The following is a 20,668-nucleotide window of genomic DNA, read 5'->3' as shown; positions in this document are numbered from 1 at the left end:
AAGCTTGTTCAAGGAATACCCAACTTGGGAGGTCTTCAGGAAAAGTACACAGTGATGTTTGATTTTACACATGAATCAAAATACATACATGTGGTTTGATTTAAGGAAAGACCCTCAGGAGGATGAATGATCTGAACCTATAAGGCTGTCCTCATTCATTCAGGCAGCAGGTATTTGGTAAGTGTCTACAGTATACCAGTATGATCTTGCTCTTTTAGTGAAAACACAAATAAATATAAGGTTATAAAAAATGACACATGTGATGGAAGAGACAAATATGGCCACCTGGTAGGTGACTCTCCAGGTGACACAGTTGGTAAAGAATCCACCTGCCAACGCAGGAGATGTAAGAATCACAGTTTCGATCCCTGGGTTGGGAAGATCCCCTGGAGTAGGAAATGGCAACCCACTCCAGTATTCTTGTCTGGAAAATTCCAGGGGCAGAGGAGCCTGGCGGGCTACAGTCCATGGAACCCATGGGTCACAAAGAGTTGGACACATCTGAGCACACACACATACAAGAGAGAATAATAGGGGGGCATCCACTTTTCCTGGGGTAGTTAGTAAAGGCTACTCCCTGAGCTGATTATAGATGGAGGAGTCAAACAAGTCAGCTATGGGGACAATGAGTAGAAGGGCATTTCAGGAAGAGGAAACAGTGTGTTCAAAGGCCCTGAGTGAGGAAGATACTTGGCCCAGAGAGCATCAGGGAAACTGCTAAGTGTGGAGTATGCTGAGAGAGGAGGGGGTGACACAGACAGGCTGGAGAGGCAAGGATCAGGTCACGCAGGGCTTCCTGGTGAGTTCAGGCTTTATTCCAGGAAAACAGGAAACTGAATAGATTTTAGTTATTTGATAATAGATTTATTCAGATACAGTTTGTCCACTTCAAGTACGTAACTCAAAGATTTACTCACAAGTTGTGAAACCATCACTAAGATTAATTTTAGAACATTCTCAACACCTCAAAAAGTTCCCCAGGCCACAAGCAGCCACTCATCTACTTTCTGTCTCTATAGATTTGTCTATTCTAGACATTTCATATAATGTGTGGTCTTTTGCAACTGGCTTCTTCTGCTTAGCACAGGTTTTAAAGATTCATCCATGTTACAGCAACTATCATTACTTCATTCATTTTTGCTGCTGAATAACACCCCATTGTGTAGAGACATCAGAGGACGGAAGGCTGAAAGGGAGTGATGTAATCCCATAACACTGACTATCGCTCTCGCTTCCATGTAGAGAGTGGATAGAGAGAGGCAGAGTGGATGTGAGGAAGCCCATGAGGAGACCCCTGCTTTGTCTTTCTAATCCCAGAGGTCTCTGGACCAAGGAGAGACAATGCTGATGAGCCATGTGACAAAATGGAAGACAGATTGAACTGAATGAGTAGAATCCTGAGTCCTCTTAGTAGTCTTACCATTGACTCAGTTCATTCCCTCTCCCTTTGGTCCTCAGTCTCCTCACTGTCAACAAATTGCATTCAAAAACTTAGAGCCAAATCAGCAAAAAACGGTGAAGTAGGGAATTGCAAGAACAGGTGCTTGCAATGAAAATCTGGCAAAAATGGTCAGAACCAACTTTATCAGAACCCTGAAAAACAGTCAGGAGTTTACAGCAAGCAAGCAAATGCTTCCTCAAGAAAAAGGAAACTGAAGCCTGGTAATGTGTCATAGCACTTTAACTTATCCTTACCCCATTCTCTTTTCCCCATCTTAGTGACAGTCTTGAAGACGGTATTCCATGTTCGTGGTGTGGATTCCCAAGGCTGGAGGAAGCAGAGCAGACCTTGTCCCAAGAAATTGTAGTTGTTTGTTTTGATCTGTCTGTGGGCTTCCTGAAGGACTAAAGCCTCGAGTTTGCCTTTATTTCCCTGATTTGGGACTCTCCAAAGGCAGAGATGCAGCCATGCAAAGGGCATTAATCAAAAACATTAAGTCAAAAGAACGACCTGCTGCCATACAGCGCAAAGAAAATAAGTTGGGGCAAACGATAATCCTACCTGTAAGCCCGGGAGGAAAGGCTTAGCATTGAAATGCTGTGGAGAATAAGAGCTTTGAAGAGTACCATATATCACTAGGGATCTAGAAGACCACGTAGAGTTGGACACATGCTGAGAAAGAGTGTGAGAAAGCCCACATCTCAGCTCTGGTTGACTGTCAAGCTCCAAGCAGGCAGGAAATGCAGGCTAAGGCAAAGTTGTAAATGGGCTGGCTAAGTGTTGAAGGTATGTCCAAACACCCACACACAGCTGCAAAGACCAGATTGTTTTCTCTCAATTCCAGGCATTTAGAGACTTCTGTGACCACATGCAACAAACAACACGGTCTTAACAAAATGCTTTAGAAAAGTCACTAATCAAACCAACTGCTACAATCTGTATGAAGGAGTGACAAGAAGCCCCGGCAAGGAGGGAGGCTCTGATGTCCAACCTAGCACATCATAGTATTCAAGATATCCACTTTTCAACACAAAATTATGAGGATTGTAAGAAACAAGAAAGTATAGTCCATCACAGAGAAAAAAGGAAATTAATAAAAACTGTCCCAGAAGAAGGATAAGCAATGGACTTAGGAGACAAAGATTTTAAATCAATTATTTTAAATATGCTCAAGTAGCTAAAGAAAACTATGGACAAGGAACTAAAGGAAACCAGAAAAATAATGTCTCCAAAAATGGCGACTATTGTTAAAGAGAGATAAATTATAAAAAGGAATCAAATAAAATAAATCCTTTGCCCAAAATGAAACATGAGAGGACTCTCAGGGTGCTCAGTTTTCTCTTGCATAAAGATGCCCTGTTTCTCCATTTCCCTCCACACTTGGCCTGACTTCGAGCCCTGCCCCCACACAGGCTGCTGGCATTGGGACACTGCAGCTTGTTGATGCCCTAACTCTACAGATTCTCTACCTCCTGAACACTCCAGTCCCAGAGGTCTGGCTGAGGACACACCTGACATGGAACTGGGCAGGGCCACAGAGGTAACTGAGGTTTCTAACAGAGGAAAACCATCCATAGTGTGTCTCCCTCTGGAGCACTAGTAAATTAGGCCTGTCCATCAGATATTTGAAGTTCAGAGCAAGACTCTTATTTTGTTCCCAGACTGTAGCCTTCCCATCTTTCCTTAGGACTCTCTTCCTCCAACTCTGCCTAGCTCTATCAGGTGAGAAAGTACCAACCAATTGGCTTAAGAAGATATCTTGGAATGATCTTGAAACCTGATATCCAACTTCAAGGTCGGTATTCATTCCAAAGCCTCACATTAGATGAAAATGAAAGTAACTGACATTGCCATTTAATTTATAAATGTATTTCTGCCTTTGCATGAGGACCTCTGTTCTCAAGGCTCCATTTGGGGAAAAGAAGACATTACTTGTCGACAAAGGAAGTGGCTTTGCATACCAATACCCAATTCTGTTAAGTTTTCTAAATGACTAACAGGAAACTTTGAACCAGAATGCCACCCTTTGCTCAAGTTTTATTGCTTATCTATGAATCTCACTTGAGTTGTTTCTGACCAGTGTCAGAACAGGTCATCCTGTCACCACTCCCTGCAGGTCTAGCCACTCTCAAGTTTTAAGTGAGTGATGGCAGAGAAACAGAAGGAACCTACAGGAATAAGTAAGAAGTAAAAATCACTGAAATCATAGCCCTCCCCACTCTGGTCGTGTCCATCCATGAAAGATAAACAAGTGGTGGAAGGATTCCCATAGACACCTATCTCAGCTTCCCCTTTTTTATGAAGTTTCTGTGCCTTGGAGAATAATGGTAAAACCCAACAAAGGATCTGACCTCTCCCTGTATTAAAATACTATACTCAGCAGCTAAGGCAGCAGCTGGTTACTGACAAGCCTAACCAGACCAAACTACTCATGGCTGAGGGTCAAAGGGGCATTTCAAGCACTAGGGCCATCTAAGGTCACTGAACCCAGTGAGGATACTCATGCTGGAAATCCTAGACTGTCAAGCCAGGGGAAGCAGCTACTTTAAGACAGGTGGGACTCCAAACAACCCTGGAAATCAAATCCACTGATTAGCTACAGATTTTACTTAAATGTATTGAAATAGGCTGCTCATCAGGAGCCTAAATCAAGAGATTAAGGAAAAAGTAAGCACACACTGTTACAGCATGCAGCTCACAGAAATGAATAGAGAGGGGTCTCTGTGCTTCCTACAGTGTTAGGAGATAAGTACAATATTTCACTTGGATTTATAGATGAGGAAACTGAAGTAGAGAGAGAGTAAACAACTTATTCTATCATTTCTAACTAGTAAGTTGCTGTTGTTTAGGTGCTAGATCATGTCCGACTCTTTTGCAGTCCCATCGACTACAGCCCACCAGGCTCCTATGTCCATGGGATTTTCCAGGCAAGAGTACTGGAATAAGTTGCCAGTTCCTTCTTCAGGGGATTTTCCTGACCCAGGGATCAAACCTGTGTCTCCTGCATTGGTAGGTGAATTCTTTACCACTGAGCCACCAAGGAAGCCCAACTAGTAAGTTAAACAGAATTCCCCAGAAATCTGAACTGTTACCATTTCATATACAGCTTGGTCCCTCCCCTCACAATGGTAAATATTTACTGACCACATATTACGTACCAAGCACATGTTATTTTTCAACAAATATTCACTTGATACCTACTGCGTGCCAGAAACTGCTCTGGCTATCTGGGTTACAGTGACAAATAAGACAGACAAAATTCCTTATATATTACTTGTATTAGCTCATTTAACCTTCACAGTAACCCTTCAATGTATTACCCTCCAAGTAACATATGAGAAACGTAAGATTAAGGAACTTGCCCATGGCCACACAACTAGAAAACGGAGTCAAACCCAGACTGGAATCTAAAGTCTTTCCTTTCCTGACTGCCCAGTGCTGGTATCACAGCTTACTGTGTGTGTGTGTGAGTATATATGTCTATGTGTGTATATCTATAAACATACATAAACACACACACACGTGTGTGTGTGTGCATACTAGACTTGATAATTTCCTGTCTTCTTCAACCTCAGCCAGGGTGGAGACTGAGCCTTCCTGGTGGCCAGTGAATTCCCAGTGCTGAGAACAGCATCTGACTCACAGTTGAAGTTCAATCAATATTTACTAAACTTTAATAAATAAATACTTGTTGAACTGAAGGAATACACCCATGCAGGGCAGGTATGTCTCTTCTCCTAAGTTTTTTCTTGCATTTATTGACATTATTTAATGAAATGCTGAGCCAGCTGGATTGCCAATTTTGATGGCAGCCATCAAGTGCCCTGTGACCTTTAAGGATGGATTTGTACCTCATCAGGACCCTGCCACTTGCAGACAGGTTTGAAAACAAAAGCTTCAGCAAACACCAATTGTTAATAGAGTTCGTACAAGCAGCCATGTAAGGGAACACAAACAGTATTGATGAAAAAGAATGTAATTGCTTGAAGCTCATTTCTCTAGTCTCTGATCTGGGCTTTGGAGGATCTCCATTTCAGGAAGAAATAGAATCAGCCAGCAGGTCCACTTTGGATTCAAAAGAAACACACACTTTTATTAAAATATACAAGCAGTTTGCCTGGAATCTCTGGGCTAGGTGTTGGTAGCCTCAACACCAAGGCAACAACCTGACGTTGCATCAGGAGGGTGAATGCAATGACCCAGCAGAAGCTTCCAGCAGCAAGGCCAGAGCTCAAACCTGGTGCAAGTTGGCAGTGGATGAGGCAGAAGAATCAGAGCCAGAGGGAATCAAGGAGAAGATGTCTTCCTCCAATCAGGAGAGGACAAGAATCACAACCTCTGTGAACACTTCTAGGTATCAGACTTTCCGATGACTTGACCCCAGTCACCCATTTAATCCTCTCACAATTCTCGTGGTGGGTACACTTACTAGCATCTCTATCTTATAGATGAGGACTCTGAGGTAGTGTAAGATGAAGTGAACAGTCCAGGGTGACCCAGATGGAAAGGAGACGAGCCAGGATTTCACCCCAGGTGGGCTGTCTTCAGAACACACCACCTCAACCATTACACCGCACTGCCTCTGGCTAAAGGATGTGTATTTGGCACCCACTCTCTGTCAGGTGCTTTAGGACCCCTATTGAGTCCTCCTAAAACCTTACAGGTTGCCATTGGTGAGCCAAGGTGACATACTCAGCCAACAAGAAGAAAGTAAATTCCCAGGAATTCTCTAAACACTGACTCTCAACTGGGGACAAATGTGGGGAAGGGAACACTTGTCAATGTCTGGACACATGCTTGGCTGTCACAATCCTGGGGGTCGGGGAAGCGAGGCATGGGGAGTGGGGGAGCTCCTAGCATCTAGCTGGTGGAGGTCAGGGACGCTGCTAAATATCCTACAGTGCACAAGACAGCCCCATAACAAGAATGATCTGGCCCCAAATATCAACAGCGTCAAGGTTGATGAGTCCTGCAAAAACATCATGCTGGGATTCCCTCTCCTTTTCCCAGTCCCCCCAGTATAGGTATATGCACACACCCATGCACACACTGTCTCACACTGTTCTGCGTTCACACACTCACATACTAGAGTTGGAAGAGAGGCTTTATGATGAAACCAAGGGCTGATTTCTCAGTCCCCAACCTCCAGTGCGGGAGTGTGGTACACTGCTGGGCTCTGCAGAAGGTTACAGGGGGTGATAGAGGCTGAAGCCTGCTGTCCTGGAGATTTCGGGAAATCTAATTCAAGAGATAAAATGAAATGAGAGGCATGAAATGAGAGGCTATCTTTTTTTTTTTTTTTAAAGGGGGGGGTGGGGGGGCTAAACTGTGGAGATCCAACCAGTCAAATCCTAAAGGAAATCAGTCCTGAATATTCATTGGAAGGACAGATGCTGAAGATGAAACTCCAATACTCTGGCCACCTGATAAGAAGAACTGACTCCTTGGAAAAGACCCTGATGCTGGGAAAGATTGAAAGCAGGAGAAGAGGACGACAGAGGATGAGATGGATGGATGGCATCACCGACTCGATGGACATGAGTTTGAGCAAGCTCCAGGAGTTGGTGATGAGCAGGGAGGCCTGGCATTGTGCAGTCCATGGGGTCTCAAAGAGTCAGACACGACTGAGCGACTGAGCTGAACTGAACTGAAGCTGTGAAGCACGGCAGCCACGGTCTCTCAGGAGAGAGATCAAGAGAGGCCCCGTGAAGGAAGTGAGACTGGAGGAGAGGAAAGGGCAGGGCGGGGACAAGGGGGAGAACTGGGGTGAGGGCCTTGGGGAGGAGGGTGGGAAGGCAAGGCCACAAGGGCAAGGAAAAGAGAAGGAAAACCAACTTGACGGGTGCAGAGTTCCAGAGAGGCCTGGGGTGAGAACTGTGGGGCTTGGTGCAGGGATCCAGGTATTTAGAGGAGAGTCCAAGAACGCCTCAGTTGTTGTGTGCTCTCTCACAGGACTCAGCTTCCGACAGGAAAGGAGCTAGGGGGTAAGGGCAAGAGGGGACAATTCATCTGAGCCTTATGAGGCTACTAGAAAATGTAAAACCTTCAACCTCTATTCCCTGTTCATGCCCCACCTTCTGCCCTCTCCTTCACTCACCGACCCATCCATGCATCCTGTCAACTATTCTGTGCTAGGCATTTTGTGCTGGAGAAGAACAAGGAACACAGCACTGCTGCCATGGTGTTTACATTCTATGGAGGAGCCAGACCATTCTACACAAGGCCACAGTGAAATCTGACAGGGTGATGGCAGGAGACACAGTGACCTGAAGCAAGGGGTGTACCCATCTCTAACCTCAGAGACGGGGGCATTAGTATTAGTAACATTGTGTTTTGCTGCCTCAAGCAAAATGGAGAGACGACTACTACTAGCCCATTACCTTCCTGAGAGCAGAGACTGTGATTTTCAGCTCTGCACCCCCATACTCAGCCCAGGACCACAAGTTAGCATGGATTTATTGGACTAAATCGATCTGAATAGACTATAAAAATAGTTTTCTTAATCTTGACCACTCCCAGATCTAAGAATTCACACTTTGGGCAGGGTGCCTTGGCTGTGTCTATTGTGTCTAGTTACTGAGTACATTTTAGCAGGGTCCATAACTGGCTTCCATGAACGGGCCTTAATGAAATGGCAATGCAAAAGTGGACATGTACATGTTTTTGTAGGAAGAGGGTTTATAACTTCTACTGGATTCCCAAGGGTCCCATGTCACAGTATCGACGAGACTCTCTGACCTACCACATTTGTGCTAGTACCAGATGGAATCTGGTTCCATCAAGAACCAGACGGAATCGAGGTTGACCTCCAACAGAGCTCAGCCCTCAAACAATAAGCCGTGTAGTGGGGGAGATAATGCAGTCACATAAAACTAAAAGGCAAGGTGAAAAATGGTTTCGGGACACCAGAAGAAATTTCTTCCAGGGATGAGGTGTAAGAAAACTGCTGTAAAGAGGTTGTATTTCAGTAAAGAGTTTGAAGCTCTCTGCTCTTCAATTTCCTCATCTTTGAAATGAAGATAAAAGGACTCATCTCTCAGCATGGCTGTGAGGGTTCAACATGAAACCACAGTGCTTTACAAATAGATTGGGTTGAGAAAAGTTGACACAATGTTATTATTTATGGCAATAATGATGACAACTTAGACCAGGGATTAACAAGGAAGTCCTGTATGCAATTCCATTCTTCCAGCTGCTCACACCAAAAACAATAGTGTCACCCCTGATTACTCCCTTTCTCTCATGCCTACATCCAATCCAAGAGGAAAACCCCATTTGCTCTACCTACAATACACACACAGCCAAGCACATTTCATCTCCTCCCCTGCTATATCCCTGGGTGTCCCCCCCCCCCCCTCCATCTCTTGCCTAGATTATTATAGTAACTGCTGTGCTGGCTCCCTGCTTCCACATTTAATTCCCTTCTATCTACTAACCATAAAATGTCTACAATAATCCTTTTAAAATAAGACAGACAGTGGTTGCCAATGGGGAGGGGTGGGACAGGGACAGGCTGGGAGTTTGGGGTTAGTAGATACAAACAATTACATATAGAATGGATAAACAACAAGGACCTATTGTACAGCATGGGGAGCTATATTCAATATCCTGTGATAAATCATATTCATTGGAAGGACTGATGCTGAAGCAGAAGCTCCAATACTTTGGCCATCTGATGCTAAGAGCTAACTTATTGGAAAAGACCTTGATGCTGGGAAAGATTGATGCTGAAAAGAAGGCAGGAGGAGAAGGGGATGACAGAGGATGAAATGGTTGGATGGCAACACTGACTCAATGGACATGAGTTTGAGCAAGCTTTGGGAGACAGTGAAGGACAGAGAAGCCTGGTGTGCTATAGTGCATGGGGTCGCAAAGAGTCAGATACAGCTTAGTGACTGAATGACAAGTGTGTGTGTGTGTGTGTGTGTGTGTGTGTGTGTGTGTGTGTGTGTGTGTGTGTGTGTGTGTGTGTGTGTGTGTGTAACTGAGTCACTTTGCTGTACGGCAGAAATTAACACAACATGTAAAACAACTATACTTCAACTAAAAATTAAATTTTAAAAAAGACAAAACATACTGCAATTCTTCTTAAATCCTACAATGCCCTATCCCCTTCCATTCAGACTAAAAGCCAAAGTCTTATAACACGTGCCAGGCACTGGTCAATACAACCTCTGCTCAGATCACTCATTTCTGACCGCTCTGCCCCTGGCTTACTCTGCTCTATCCACACTGGCCTCCCACACATCAGAGAGGTTTCCTTGGCTGTTTATTCTACCTGGAACACTCTCTCCTGAGACAGCTCCCTTACTGCCACCACCAGGGAGGCAAGCAGCAAAATCCCACTTCCCGGCCAAGTCGTCCAGGTCTAGTTGGCGCCAGGTTTGCACCTTGCTGCAGCCTAGCACACCAGTCACGGTCTCTGAAACCTGACATTGCTAGCACTTAATCCATCCCAACGGATGCCTGCTCAGCATTGGCTCTGTTCACACCCTGTGCTGGATGCTGAGGCACCTATGCAAGTCACATTGCCCACCTAGGTCCTCTTTGCCATCCTGGTTTAGGCTTTGACCCAAGGAGTTCTGTGTTATCAGAGGAATTTTGAGTGCCCTGGGGCAATGTCTGGAGAGGGGTTTGGAAAGGTGCCCACACTGTCAGTCACACCCACCACCCGCACAGCTTCTTTAAATCAATGCTGAAGCTGACGGTGCCCTAGTGGGGTCAGAGGAGCAAGACATGTATGACTTTTTCTAAGAGAACTAAAAACCAAGCAAGACTTCAGAGGTTGACAAACTCAGCCTGGCTGTTTTTTAACTCACATCAATTAAAGAAAGTGGAAAGAAAGGAGACAGTGCCTATTAAAGGGAACATTTGTGGTGCCTCCACAACCTTCTGGAGTTGGTTGGCAATAAGCATTAGCATTCCCCATTTGCAGAACATTTGCCACAGAACACAGACTGTGGCCCCCATGTGTAATTGGCCATTAAATTAAAGGTCTATAAACCTAAAAACAAAAAAACACACACAAACCCAAAAAGAAGTCCAAAGGTCCAGAAATTAGCAGAATATTATGGTGACTACATTGCTTGTCTCAAAATTCAGCAGTAATATAAGGATGCTGAACTCAGGAGGAAGCAAAGCTTAGCAAACACATTCTGTCAAGGCTCATTCAAACACAAACATTACAGTTGGGGGCAAGATGGCCACTAACAAACGTAGTTCCCATAAACCTAGGGATTAGGACAATCTCCATAAATGGACTCAGTCAGCCCAGCAGGCACTCTTCAACAATCCCAAATTGCTGAAGCATCAGAAGGGAGGAGGACCAGGCACTTAAGAATTGGTGGCAGGAAGGAATTAGATTTCCATTCATGTGTTTTTATTGCCCCAGACTAACTTCTGGAGACAAATCCAAAGATACAGTTTGCTTCCACAGCAAAAATAGGATTCCTCTAAGCATTTCCTTTACAATGTTTTCCCCCATTGCTCCTCAGGGGCCTTCTGAAACCATCCAGTTTAAGATTCCCTCCCTCTAATATTCTCATTCATGAGGCAGGCTCTTTTCTTCACAGTAGCACATATCATAATTTATACAGTGATATACTTATTGATTTTCCCACAAGGTGCCTTTAGTCTTCCCACTAGACTATAAGGTCCAAAAGGGTAGGAAACACGCTGGCCAAATTCTAGTAATTTCACTATCTAGCACATAGGAAATGCCCAATAAATATTTAAGAAATAAATGAAGTAGGAAGGAGTGAATGAGTGAACAAATTGATGAGTAAATGATGGTCTCTGTCTTTCCTCTTTTACTATTGACTCTGGCAATAAGAGCAGTAATAGTGGTCCCTCTGTAGTGGAGTTCTCCCGGAGTGTGTTTGGAATGCATGTTTGACTCACGCCTCCTATGCAAAGACTCTGTCCCCACCCACAACTCCTGCCAGCCCCATCCCAGTAGCCAGAGCATATTGGGAAAGGCAGAGGCAGCATCCTGATCAGAGTGGGGCTCATTCTTAGCTTGGTCAGGGTGGCCTTTCTGAAAAAGGTCAATCGATCCAATCAGATCTTCTCTCTCAAGACTGAACAAATAAACACAGAGAGGAGATTCAGAAGGTACCAGAACTACAGAGGCGTGCTAGGTTGAGGTGGGTGGCCTGCTGGGGCCATCAGGCTGGGGCCATCTAGTGGTCTCAGAAAATCAAAGTCAGGAAGAGGAGGAGAGAACAGAGAACTGAGCTCAAAGGTTTAGAGCACCTGGGAAGCCATACGAAGACACGCAGAATTTTCCAGGGCTCCCCAGTCCAGCTCCTTCTGGAGGACTGCTGCTTATGTTTCTTGGATTTGTTTGATTTCCCTTGATACTTAAAACACACTACTTTCCTCACATACACATACACACCACACACCTATTAACTGAACTCCTTTGAGTGACTTTTGTCCCTTGTAGTAAGAGTGTGTGCTGCAGGGACGCAAGCGCCCATTGCCCACTCGGCATCTGTCCATTTCACTCTGGACTACCCCTGTCCAGGGAACAGCATCACCTGCCTCCTGGCTCAGAGAGAGATCTCAAACTCATCTGTATTTCCCAATCAAGATGCAAAAGAGATGCTATCTCAACTTTGGAAGATCCTGTCATGGTTTGAGTTACACCACTCCCCACCAAACAAATGATAGTTAGACTCCTAATCCTCAGCACCTCAGAATGCAACCTTATTCAGAGATACTCTTTTCAGAGGTAATACAGTTAAAAAAAAAAATAGCTCATTAGGGTGGGCCCTCACCCTAATGGGACTTCCCTGGTGGCTCAGATGGTAAAGAATCTGCCTGCAGTGTGGGAGACCTGGGTTCGATCCCTGGGTTGAGAAGATCCCCTGGAGAAGGAAATGGCAACCCACTCCAGTATTTCTGCCTGGAGAATTCCATGGACAGAGGAGCCTGGCGGGCTACAGTCCATGGAGTTGCAAAGAGTTGGACACGACTGAGTGACTAACACTCACCCTAACCTAACTGGTGTTCTGATTAAAAGGGAGAATTTGGAGTGAGATACGCACATACAGGAAGAGTGCCATATAAAGACAGACGCAGAGCCTGAGGTAAAAGGCATGGGACACCAAAGACTGTCAGCAAACCACCTGAAGCTACTAGGGGAGAGACTTGGAACAGACTGTCCCTCATAGCTCTCTGAAGGAGCCAAGCAGTACTGCCCAACACTGCAAACAGGTATGTAACCATAACTACAGATGACTTGTGCAGACAGGAGGCTTCTGAGCATAACTGAAGTACCGCACAGATCCACCCAGCAGGCCCAGCTTCAGGGTAAACAAACCTTTTCCTGCACTCACCTTCCGAGAGCCCCTGCCCTGAAGCCTTCTTTCACCATCCCTAAGTATCACATCGCAGACCACAGGTCAACCAACTGTTAAGGGTCCACCTGCTGCCCCCACTAGTGCTCCAAATCCATATGTTAAGTCCCATCTTTAGATCAGGTCTGTGCAGATGTGATCAGTGAAGCTGTTAGCATGCGGCCCTAATCCGACATGACTGGCACCCTCTTAAGAAGATGGCTCACACAGGTGGCGAGCAAGCAGAGAGAGATGAGCGTGTGAGGACAAAGCGAGGAGAAAGCAGCTGTCTGCCGGCCTAGGAGAGCTCAGGAGAAACCAACCTCCTAGCACCTCGGACTTGGAATTCCAGCCTCCAGAACTGTGAGAAAATAACTTCTGTTGTTTAAGCCACCCAGTCAGTACCTTTTTGTTATGGCTGCCTGAGAAAACTAATCTATCATTCCTAATACCCTTATTTCCCTCCTTGCTTAGGCACATTGGATTTTTAGCTGGGTGCATGACTGCTTACACTGAAGACTGCATTTCCAGGTTCCCTTGTGGCTAGGTTCAGTCATGTGATTAGGTTTTAGCCAATAGGATACAAGAGGAAGTGTCAAGTGGGCCTTCAAGCAAGTGACCTTAATGAAATGGTCACACCCTTCATGTTCCCTTTGGTTCTTCTTGCTGCCTGGAAGGTGGACCTGAGCTTAAGAAGCCAGTTTGGTTCAAAAGGCAGAAGCCTTGCAAGGAGATCCAACCAGTCCATCCTAAAGATCAGTCCTGAGTATTCACTGGAAGGACTGATGCTGAAGCTGAAACTCCAATACTTTGGCCACCTGATGTGAAGAGCTAACTCATTTGAAAAGACCCTGATGCTGGGAAGGATTGAGGGCAGGAGGAAAAGGGGATGACAGAGGATGAGATGGTTGGATGGCATCACCGACTCAATGGACATGGGTTTGGGTGGACTCTGGCAGTTGGTGATGGACAGGGAGGCCTGGCGTGCTGCGGTTCATGGGGGTGCAAAGAGTCGGACACGACTGAGCAACTGAACTGAACTTGTGCCAAGGAAGCAGGGCAGGAAACAGAATGAGCCACTCTACCACTTCTTCAGAGACTATTTCTGGGCTTTCTATATGAGAGAGAAATAAACTTTTATTTTGGAGATTTTCTGTCATCGATAGGAATTTGTTACTTACTCTTTTTTACCTTCTGTCCTCTGTTCTCTCTCTCAAGGATAAAGCTGTCATCAATGACAAACGTCTCAGGCAGAGAGGATTAAGAGTAAAGGTCAAAAGGAAACGTTAATTATATGTGGAACTCCTGCCGGATTAACCAGACAGTCAGTAGACAGGAAAATTGTCACCCACTGCTGTTCCATTCTGTGTCCAACCCCCGCCCCCCTCCAAGTGGTTAAATTATCTTCTTACAGGTGACACACCTGCTCAAAACCTCCACTGCTCACACAATGAAGTCCCAACCTATAAGCTTGTTACTCAAAGTCCTTCACAATCAGGCTGCAATCTACCTCTCCAACTTTTTGTTTTTTCACTACAGTCATTCACTAAAATCAAAGAGGACTATTTATTGTTTGACCCAAATGCCAACACCTTCCAACCTCCTGCCTTTGTCTATGACATCTCTCCTTCCAGTTTCCCTCCTAGTGTTGTACAGAGAGCCTGGTGTCTGAAGACAACTGAATCTAACACCCAGCCCAAGTACTTCCAAGTTATGTGAACTCTGGAAGTCTTTGTCTATAAAATGAGAATAATAACACACTGTCTCACATAGGTGTTCTGAAGCCAAAGATGTTGCATGAGAATGGGTCTTGTACTATACTTACTCTTATAAAGCATGACTGTCCTGAACCTGGCATAAGGGTGCATTACCCTCTGTCTCTCTTGGCTCAGCAACTGTCAGGTTAGCCCCTCGACCTCAGTTGCTAACTTTCATTGACCAGTCTCATTATTAAGTGATTTTCAGGTACTACCTCTATTCAACCCTCACAACAGTCTCAAGAGATCCATATTATGCCAGTTTTATAGATGAGGAAACAGGGTCAGATATGAACTCACAGTGCAAGCTTCTAATCATACACAAAATTTCTCAAGGGCAGAGGCTATGTCTTTTCTTATGTTATAGCTACACTACTTGTCTGTGGAAAGTCTACCCAAGTGTCCTCTCTGGAACTCTAATGGATCACCCTTTAAAGCTCCATTAGGAAGTACAAAGAACCTGGCCAGGGATCTACATGAGGCTCACTCTGGGTGCTCACCACACGGTGAGCTGAGAAAGAAGCCAAGAGGTTCTGGTATGAAGCTGCCCCCAGAAAAATCAGCTTCCCAGACAGACAGACACCGGCAGCCCTCGTCAGCTGGGCCAGAGGAAAAGGAAACTGAACGGGAAAGCAAAGCTCAGGAGCTCCTGTACTGGATGGGCTGGGACTCCCGAGATGTCCTGACGACTCCCGGATCCTTACGTGGCTCTAGCTCTTCGTCTTCCTCCAAGCCCCATACTCATGATCTCAGGTGCTCTTCATAAAAGAATGCCTTGAAGTGGAAATGTATTAATATCTAGACTTACAGTGAGGAAATTAAAGCACAGACCTGTCTGCAAAAATGACGGTGTCAGAACTAGAACCCAGACTCCTTACTCTCAGGCCACTGTTCTTTCTGCTGGGTGACTCCAGTCCCCCATCTCCTCATAACCCAAAGCCAAAAAGCCTTGCTTTTTCATTCCAGCTACCTGGAGTCTGCAGAGGAGGGCTGGAGAGTACCTTTCTTACCTCTGCCATTCAACGGCAGAGAAAAAAAGATCCTCTGATAAATAGGTACCTACCAAGTGCTCACTGGCCCTCTTAAAGGTCATTCACCCTATGAACCCCACCCCCAAATAGAATTTTCATAGGTAGGTGTGAACAACGTCAGATATTCCATCAGAAGAAGCCTCTGGGCCTAGAGTCTAACAGAGTTTCTAGTCTCTGAGCACACAGGTGGGGTTTCCTCTGCTAGGGAGGGTGAGACCCTACTCCATCCTGTAGGCCCCTCCCATCCTGTGATGTCATGTCCTGAATTGTGCTCCCATGCAGAAAATAAAGACTAAAAGCAAGCACTGATAAACTTTAATGAGGCTCTGTACAGCTGTCATCTAGGCCCTGCACGTGGGTTGATTCATCGTGTCTTCGACAACCCTGAGCAGCAGGTGCTGTTACTGCTCCCATTACACAGACAAGGAAACTGAAGCCTGTGGAGAGGACCTAAGTTGTCTAGCTCAGAAGGCTGGGAAGCACTGGAAGTTGGAATCCAAGAGCAGGAACCAGAGTCCATTCTCTTTGCCATGCAGCACAGTGCCCGCCCTGCAGGGGCACACTTCAGCCCTTCAGCCAGAGGGTGGGACTCTTCCACCACCCTCAGTCTCCCTAATCAACTGCCCTGCTTCCCCTGGGCTGCCAGTACCCGTCCCTTGTATACCACCCAGGCACCTTCGCTCTTCTGCCCACCAGTCTCCCTCCACAGAGGCTTCAGCACATATCTCATGTCCCTCCTCTGCTCAGAAGCCCTCTATGGCTCCCCACTGCCTAAAAATGGAAAAAGTCTCAACTTAGCATAGCATTCAGAGCTTTCTGAAATATGGCTCCAGCTTAACTTTGTGCACCCTTCCCTTCAATGCACCCTCCCCTCAAGGCAGAAGAAGCTGCCACGTTTTTTCTCTGGATGTGCTCTTGTTTCCCTGGATATTCCCTTCATGTCCAGCTTTCGTCTCCTAGATTGCATTGGTCCCTCCACCTATAAGGGTCTGCTCCATTTATCAGTCCCCATCTTCCCCTGAGCCTGATAACCTGAGCCTGATAACCTGAGCTAGAAGGGCCAGAGTTAGAGAAGCTTTAAAGTTGAAAAGTTAGTGAGTCTAGTTCAATGTAGGTAGAGAAATTGAGCCCCCTTCAGGGCATGGATTAGTATTTGTTCTCTGGCTGGGTACCATTCATCTTTAAACACTCCACAGCGCCTGAAGCCTAGTAAATGAATGACTAACTGGTGAGCCCTCCAGGACAGTGCTTCTCCAGCAGCGGCCCTGGGATCCCAGCATCTAATCACTCTCGGCCTTGGGTCCTCCAGCATCTGACCTGTTCAGTTCTCATCTCTGAGGGCGGTATCTAGTGTCTGCCTGTGTAGCAAGCCACAGAGAGGTTTTTAAATTCACACTTATCTGAAAACCACATTGAATCTATGGGGATTGCACCACAGGTGCCATTTAGTAGAAAGAGTCCTAGTACCTGAAGGTTCCCTTCCCCCAGTCACCACTTCCGCCCCTGAGCTTGAGGCAGAGGCCTCTGGGAACTTAGATGGCTGAAGCTGATGAGGCGGCTTCTTGGATGTCCCTGTATAACCTGGTGCGAGACTTTCTCCCACAGACTCTCTGGGGCTGAGTGGAGGGTCTTGCCCTCCAGCCCGACACCCTAAGGATGCTCTGACAAACAAGGGGGTCATCTGATCCAGGAGGAACAGGCAGGGGAAGCAGGCGGATGGGTGTCGCTTAGGGCAAGGGTGGCGGGAGGGACATGGGGTCAGGCAAGGCCCAGCCAAGAGAGACAACGATGCTCGATGCTCCCTCTAAGAGGACAAGTCTCCAGAAAGGGTGAGGGAGTCCCTGCAATGCTAGGAGCCTGACACACAGCCAGGTGGCTCCGAGCTCTGCTGGAACCCATCTAGGAAATGCACAGGCACTTAGAGAAAGAGGGCAGCCCTGTGGCGGTGGGCAGGCAGGAGAGGGAGCGGGCTGGGTGTGGCCTGCTGGGTGAGGTGCCCACCTTCCTCTCCCCCTGCCTCCCTGTTCCTCCCCTGCTGGCCCCAGAGCAGCGGAGAGAGCCCTCCGAGCTTGAGTCGGCACTCGGAGCCCACGTCCACACCGCTGGCTCCCCAGCACCTTCCTGGACGGCTATCTGGCCACCTGCCCTTCTCCTGCCAAGAGCCCAAGGCCCAGGCTTACCCACTCCATGTCGCTCCTTGTCAGTTTTGCGCCAGGGGGACATGGCTCGGCCGGGACCTGCAGGCACCTCCAGTCGTCCTGTGGGGAAGCAGCCAGGGGTGGCTGGGCGCGCTGCTGGGCCCCACTTCCTTCCTCTTTTCAAACTCCCTCTGGGCCCGCCCCCCCCTCCTCAGGGCGCCAGCTCCTCCTCCTGCCCGCCCTCTGGGCAGGGGCACGGCAGAAGCTTAGTGGTTAGAAGGTCAGAAGTCCTCCACAAAGCTTAGGGGCCACCCTCCACTGGCCTCCTCCCAGGCAATCTGGCAGTGGCCGAGCAGGTACCTGGGGTCACTCAGGCCATCACCACAAGTGCAGGAAGTTCCCTGGTAACTAGGCCTAGTGATTAAACCCAGCTCCCTCCCACCTTCCCAGGTGGCTCTAGTGGTAAAGAATCTGAGTGCAATTGTGCGGTAGTCTGAGCATTCTTTGGCATTGCCTTTCTTTGGGATTGGAATGAAAACAGACCTTCCCCAGTCCTGTGGCCACTGCTGAGTTTTCCAAATTTGCTGGCATAGTGAGTGCAAATCTTTCACAGCATCATCTTTTAGGATTTGAAATAGCTCAACTGGAATTCCATCACCTCCACTAGCTTTGCTCCTAGTGATGCTCCTTAAGACCCACTTGACTTCACATTCCAGCATGTCTGGCTCTAGGTGAATGATCACATCATTGTGGTTTTCTGGGTTGTGAAGATCTTTTTTGTATAGTTCTGTGTATTCGTGCCACCTCTTCTTAATATCTTCTGCTTCTGTTAGGTCCATACCATTTCTGTCCTTTATTGTGCCCATCTTTGCATGAAATGTTCCTTTGGTATCTCTCATTTTCTTGAAGAGATCTCTAGCCTTCCCCATTCTTTTGTTTTCCTCTATTTGTTTGCATTGATTGCTGAGGAAGGCTTCTTATCTCTTCTTGCTATTCTTTGGAACTATGCATGCAAATGGGAATAACTTTCCTTTTCTCCTTTGCCTTTCACTTCTCTTCTATTCACAGCTATTTGTAAGGCCTCCTCAGACAACCATTTTGCCTTTTTGCATTTCTTTTCCATGGGGACGGTCTTGATCCCTGCCTCCTGTACAATGTCATGAGCCTCCATCCATAGTTCTTCAGGCACTCTGTCTATCAGATCTAATCCCTTGGATCTTATTTGTCACTTCCTTTATCCTTTTGGTGCCACGACCCATTAGGAAATCTGATAAAAGCTCAGGAAACTCTCCTCTGAAAATATACAAGCACAGAACTTATCAACAATGCCATGAGGTCCAGGGTGTTCTAACAGCCAGCAACAGTGAGCCCTGGGAAGTGCGTCCTAGACTTAGACTAATGGAGACATTTCTCAGAAATACTCTGGGAACAGATTCCATCAAGAAGCAAAAATCTCTCTTTGATCCACAATGATAAGACTGAATTAAAGTCTTCCTGAATTTTCTTTCTTTATTCATAACTCTCACTACCCCTTTCTGCCTTGCACTAGAGAGTCAATAAAACAGATCAGGCAATATCACAGCTGACAGACAGCTATGGCAAACTATTAATTTCATTTTATCTAAAGTTATTTACTTTTCAGTTTTCTAGCAGCACAAATTGGGTAGTATTTTTTATAGAGAGAAGTGAGTCAGTCAGGATTCCACCAGGGAAACAGAATCATCAGGATAGATATGCGTGTTGATTGAGTGATTGATTGCAAGGAATTGGCTTGTGTGAGTGTGGCGCTGGCTAGGTAAGCCTGAAATTCAGAGGACCGACCTCCAAGAAGTGCCAGCTGAAAACTCTCAGGTAGGAGCTGTAGCTGCTACCTCTATGGAGAATTTCTTCTTCATTCAAGGAAAGTGTAGTCAAGGACTTTGAACTGATTCATTCCCGCCTACTCAGATTGTTGAGGATAATCTCCTTCACTTAAAATCAACTGGTTGTAGATATTAATTACATCCACAAAATACTTCCACAACAACACCTGGATTGATGTTTGGTTGAATGATTAGGGTCTATAGTTTCACCAAGTTGACTCATAAAACTAACCATCAGCGTAGTATTACAAATTGGACTCAACATCAGAAGTTGGCAAACTTTTGCTGTAAAAGATCAGATAGTAAATATTGCAGTCGTTTCAGGCCAAGATGAAAAATCAAGGATATTATGTAGGTACTTCCCCAACAAGAGAGAAAAAAGCTTCCACAATTTAAAAATGCAAAATCTGACATTAGTGACTGAGTCCATTCTTTTGTGACACATGTCTAGTAATGAGAAAAATAAATTTGTGGGTTAGATCACATTTCACTTCATTAGAGTTCAAAGTTAGTGTTCTCTTTGATCAAAATTGACTGCAACTCTTCATCTGCTAATGGTGATCTATAATGATATTTTACATTTCATCATTGAAAATGCTTCCCACAGGTGGTATGTACTAAATAATTAATTTTGCCCCAGATGTGGTCTGGTATTTGTCCTCAGCTACTGGGAAGTGATCTCTTGGAATGTCATGGTTTGCCAGGGGAAATGGGGTTACACTGGGCAATTTAAAAATATGACTTAGGGTCTAGGTTGACCATTTCAGGAAGACCAACAATGTGATATCTAAGTGGGGTTTTGGGCCACATGGTGTCAGTTGCCCTGAAGGTTGAGATCAACCACAGGGGCAATTATGGAGAAAAGTATTACCTACATGGTAGAGCCCCAAGAAAATATTTGGACACCAAGGTTTGGATGAGCTTTGCTCATTGGCAATATTCTACACATACTGTCACACGTTGATGCAGGGAAAGTACAGCATCCTGACTCCATGTGGAAGGGCAACAAAAATGTCTGATACTTACCTGGACTCTGCTCTATGCACATCTCCCCTTGGTTGAATTAACTCTCCATCCTTTACCAACAACAAATGGTA

The 20,668-nt window shown here is 45.9% G+C and overlaps 1 protein-coding gene across 1 annotated transcript in view; it reads right to left on the bottom strand.

Annotated features, from left to right (window-relative positions):
- The window catches only part of DOCK2 (dedicator of cytokinesis 2), a 459,408-nt gene extending 441,499 nt beyond the window's left edge, over nucleotides 1–17,909 (bottom strand). Inside the window, exon 1 of the mRNA XM_061129423.1 lies at nucleotides 17,752–17,909. Within this exon, the coding sequence (XP_060985406.1) occupies nucleotides 17,752–17,794 (43 nt within the window). The 5' untranslated portion in view covers nucleotides 17,795–17,909. The remainder of the gene's footprint in view (nucleotides 1–17,751) is intronic.
- Between the last annotated feature and the right edge of the window lie 2,759 nt (nucleotides 17,910–20,668).

This window comes from Dama dama, chromosome 25, assembly GCF_033118175.1.
Source record: "Dama dama isolate Ldn47 chromosome 25, ASM3311817v1, whole genome shotgun sequence".
Taxonomy (NCBI): Eukaryota; Metazoa; Chordata; class Mammalia; order Artiodactyla; family Cervidae; genus Dama; species Dama dama.
This window is presented reverse-complemented; position numbering and strand designations above follow the sequence as displayed.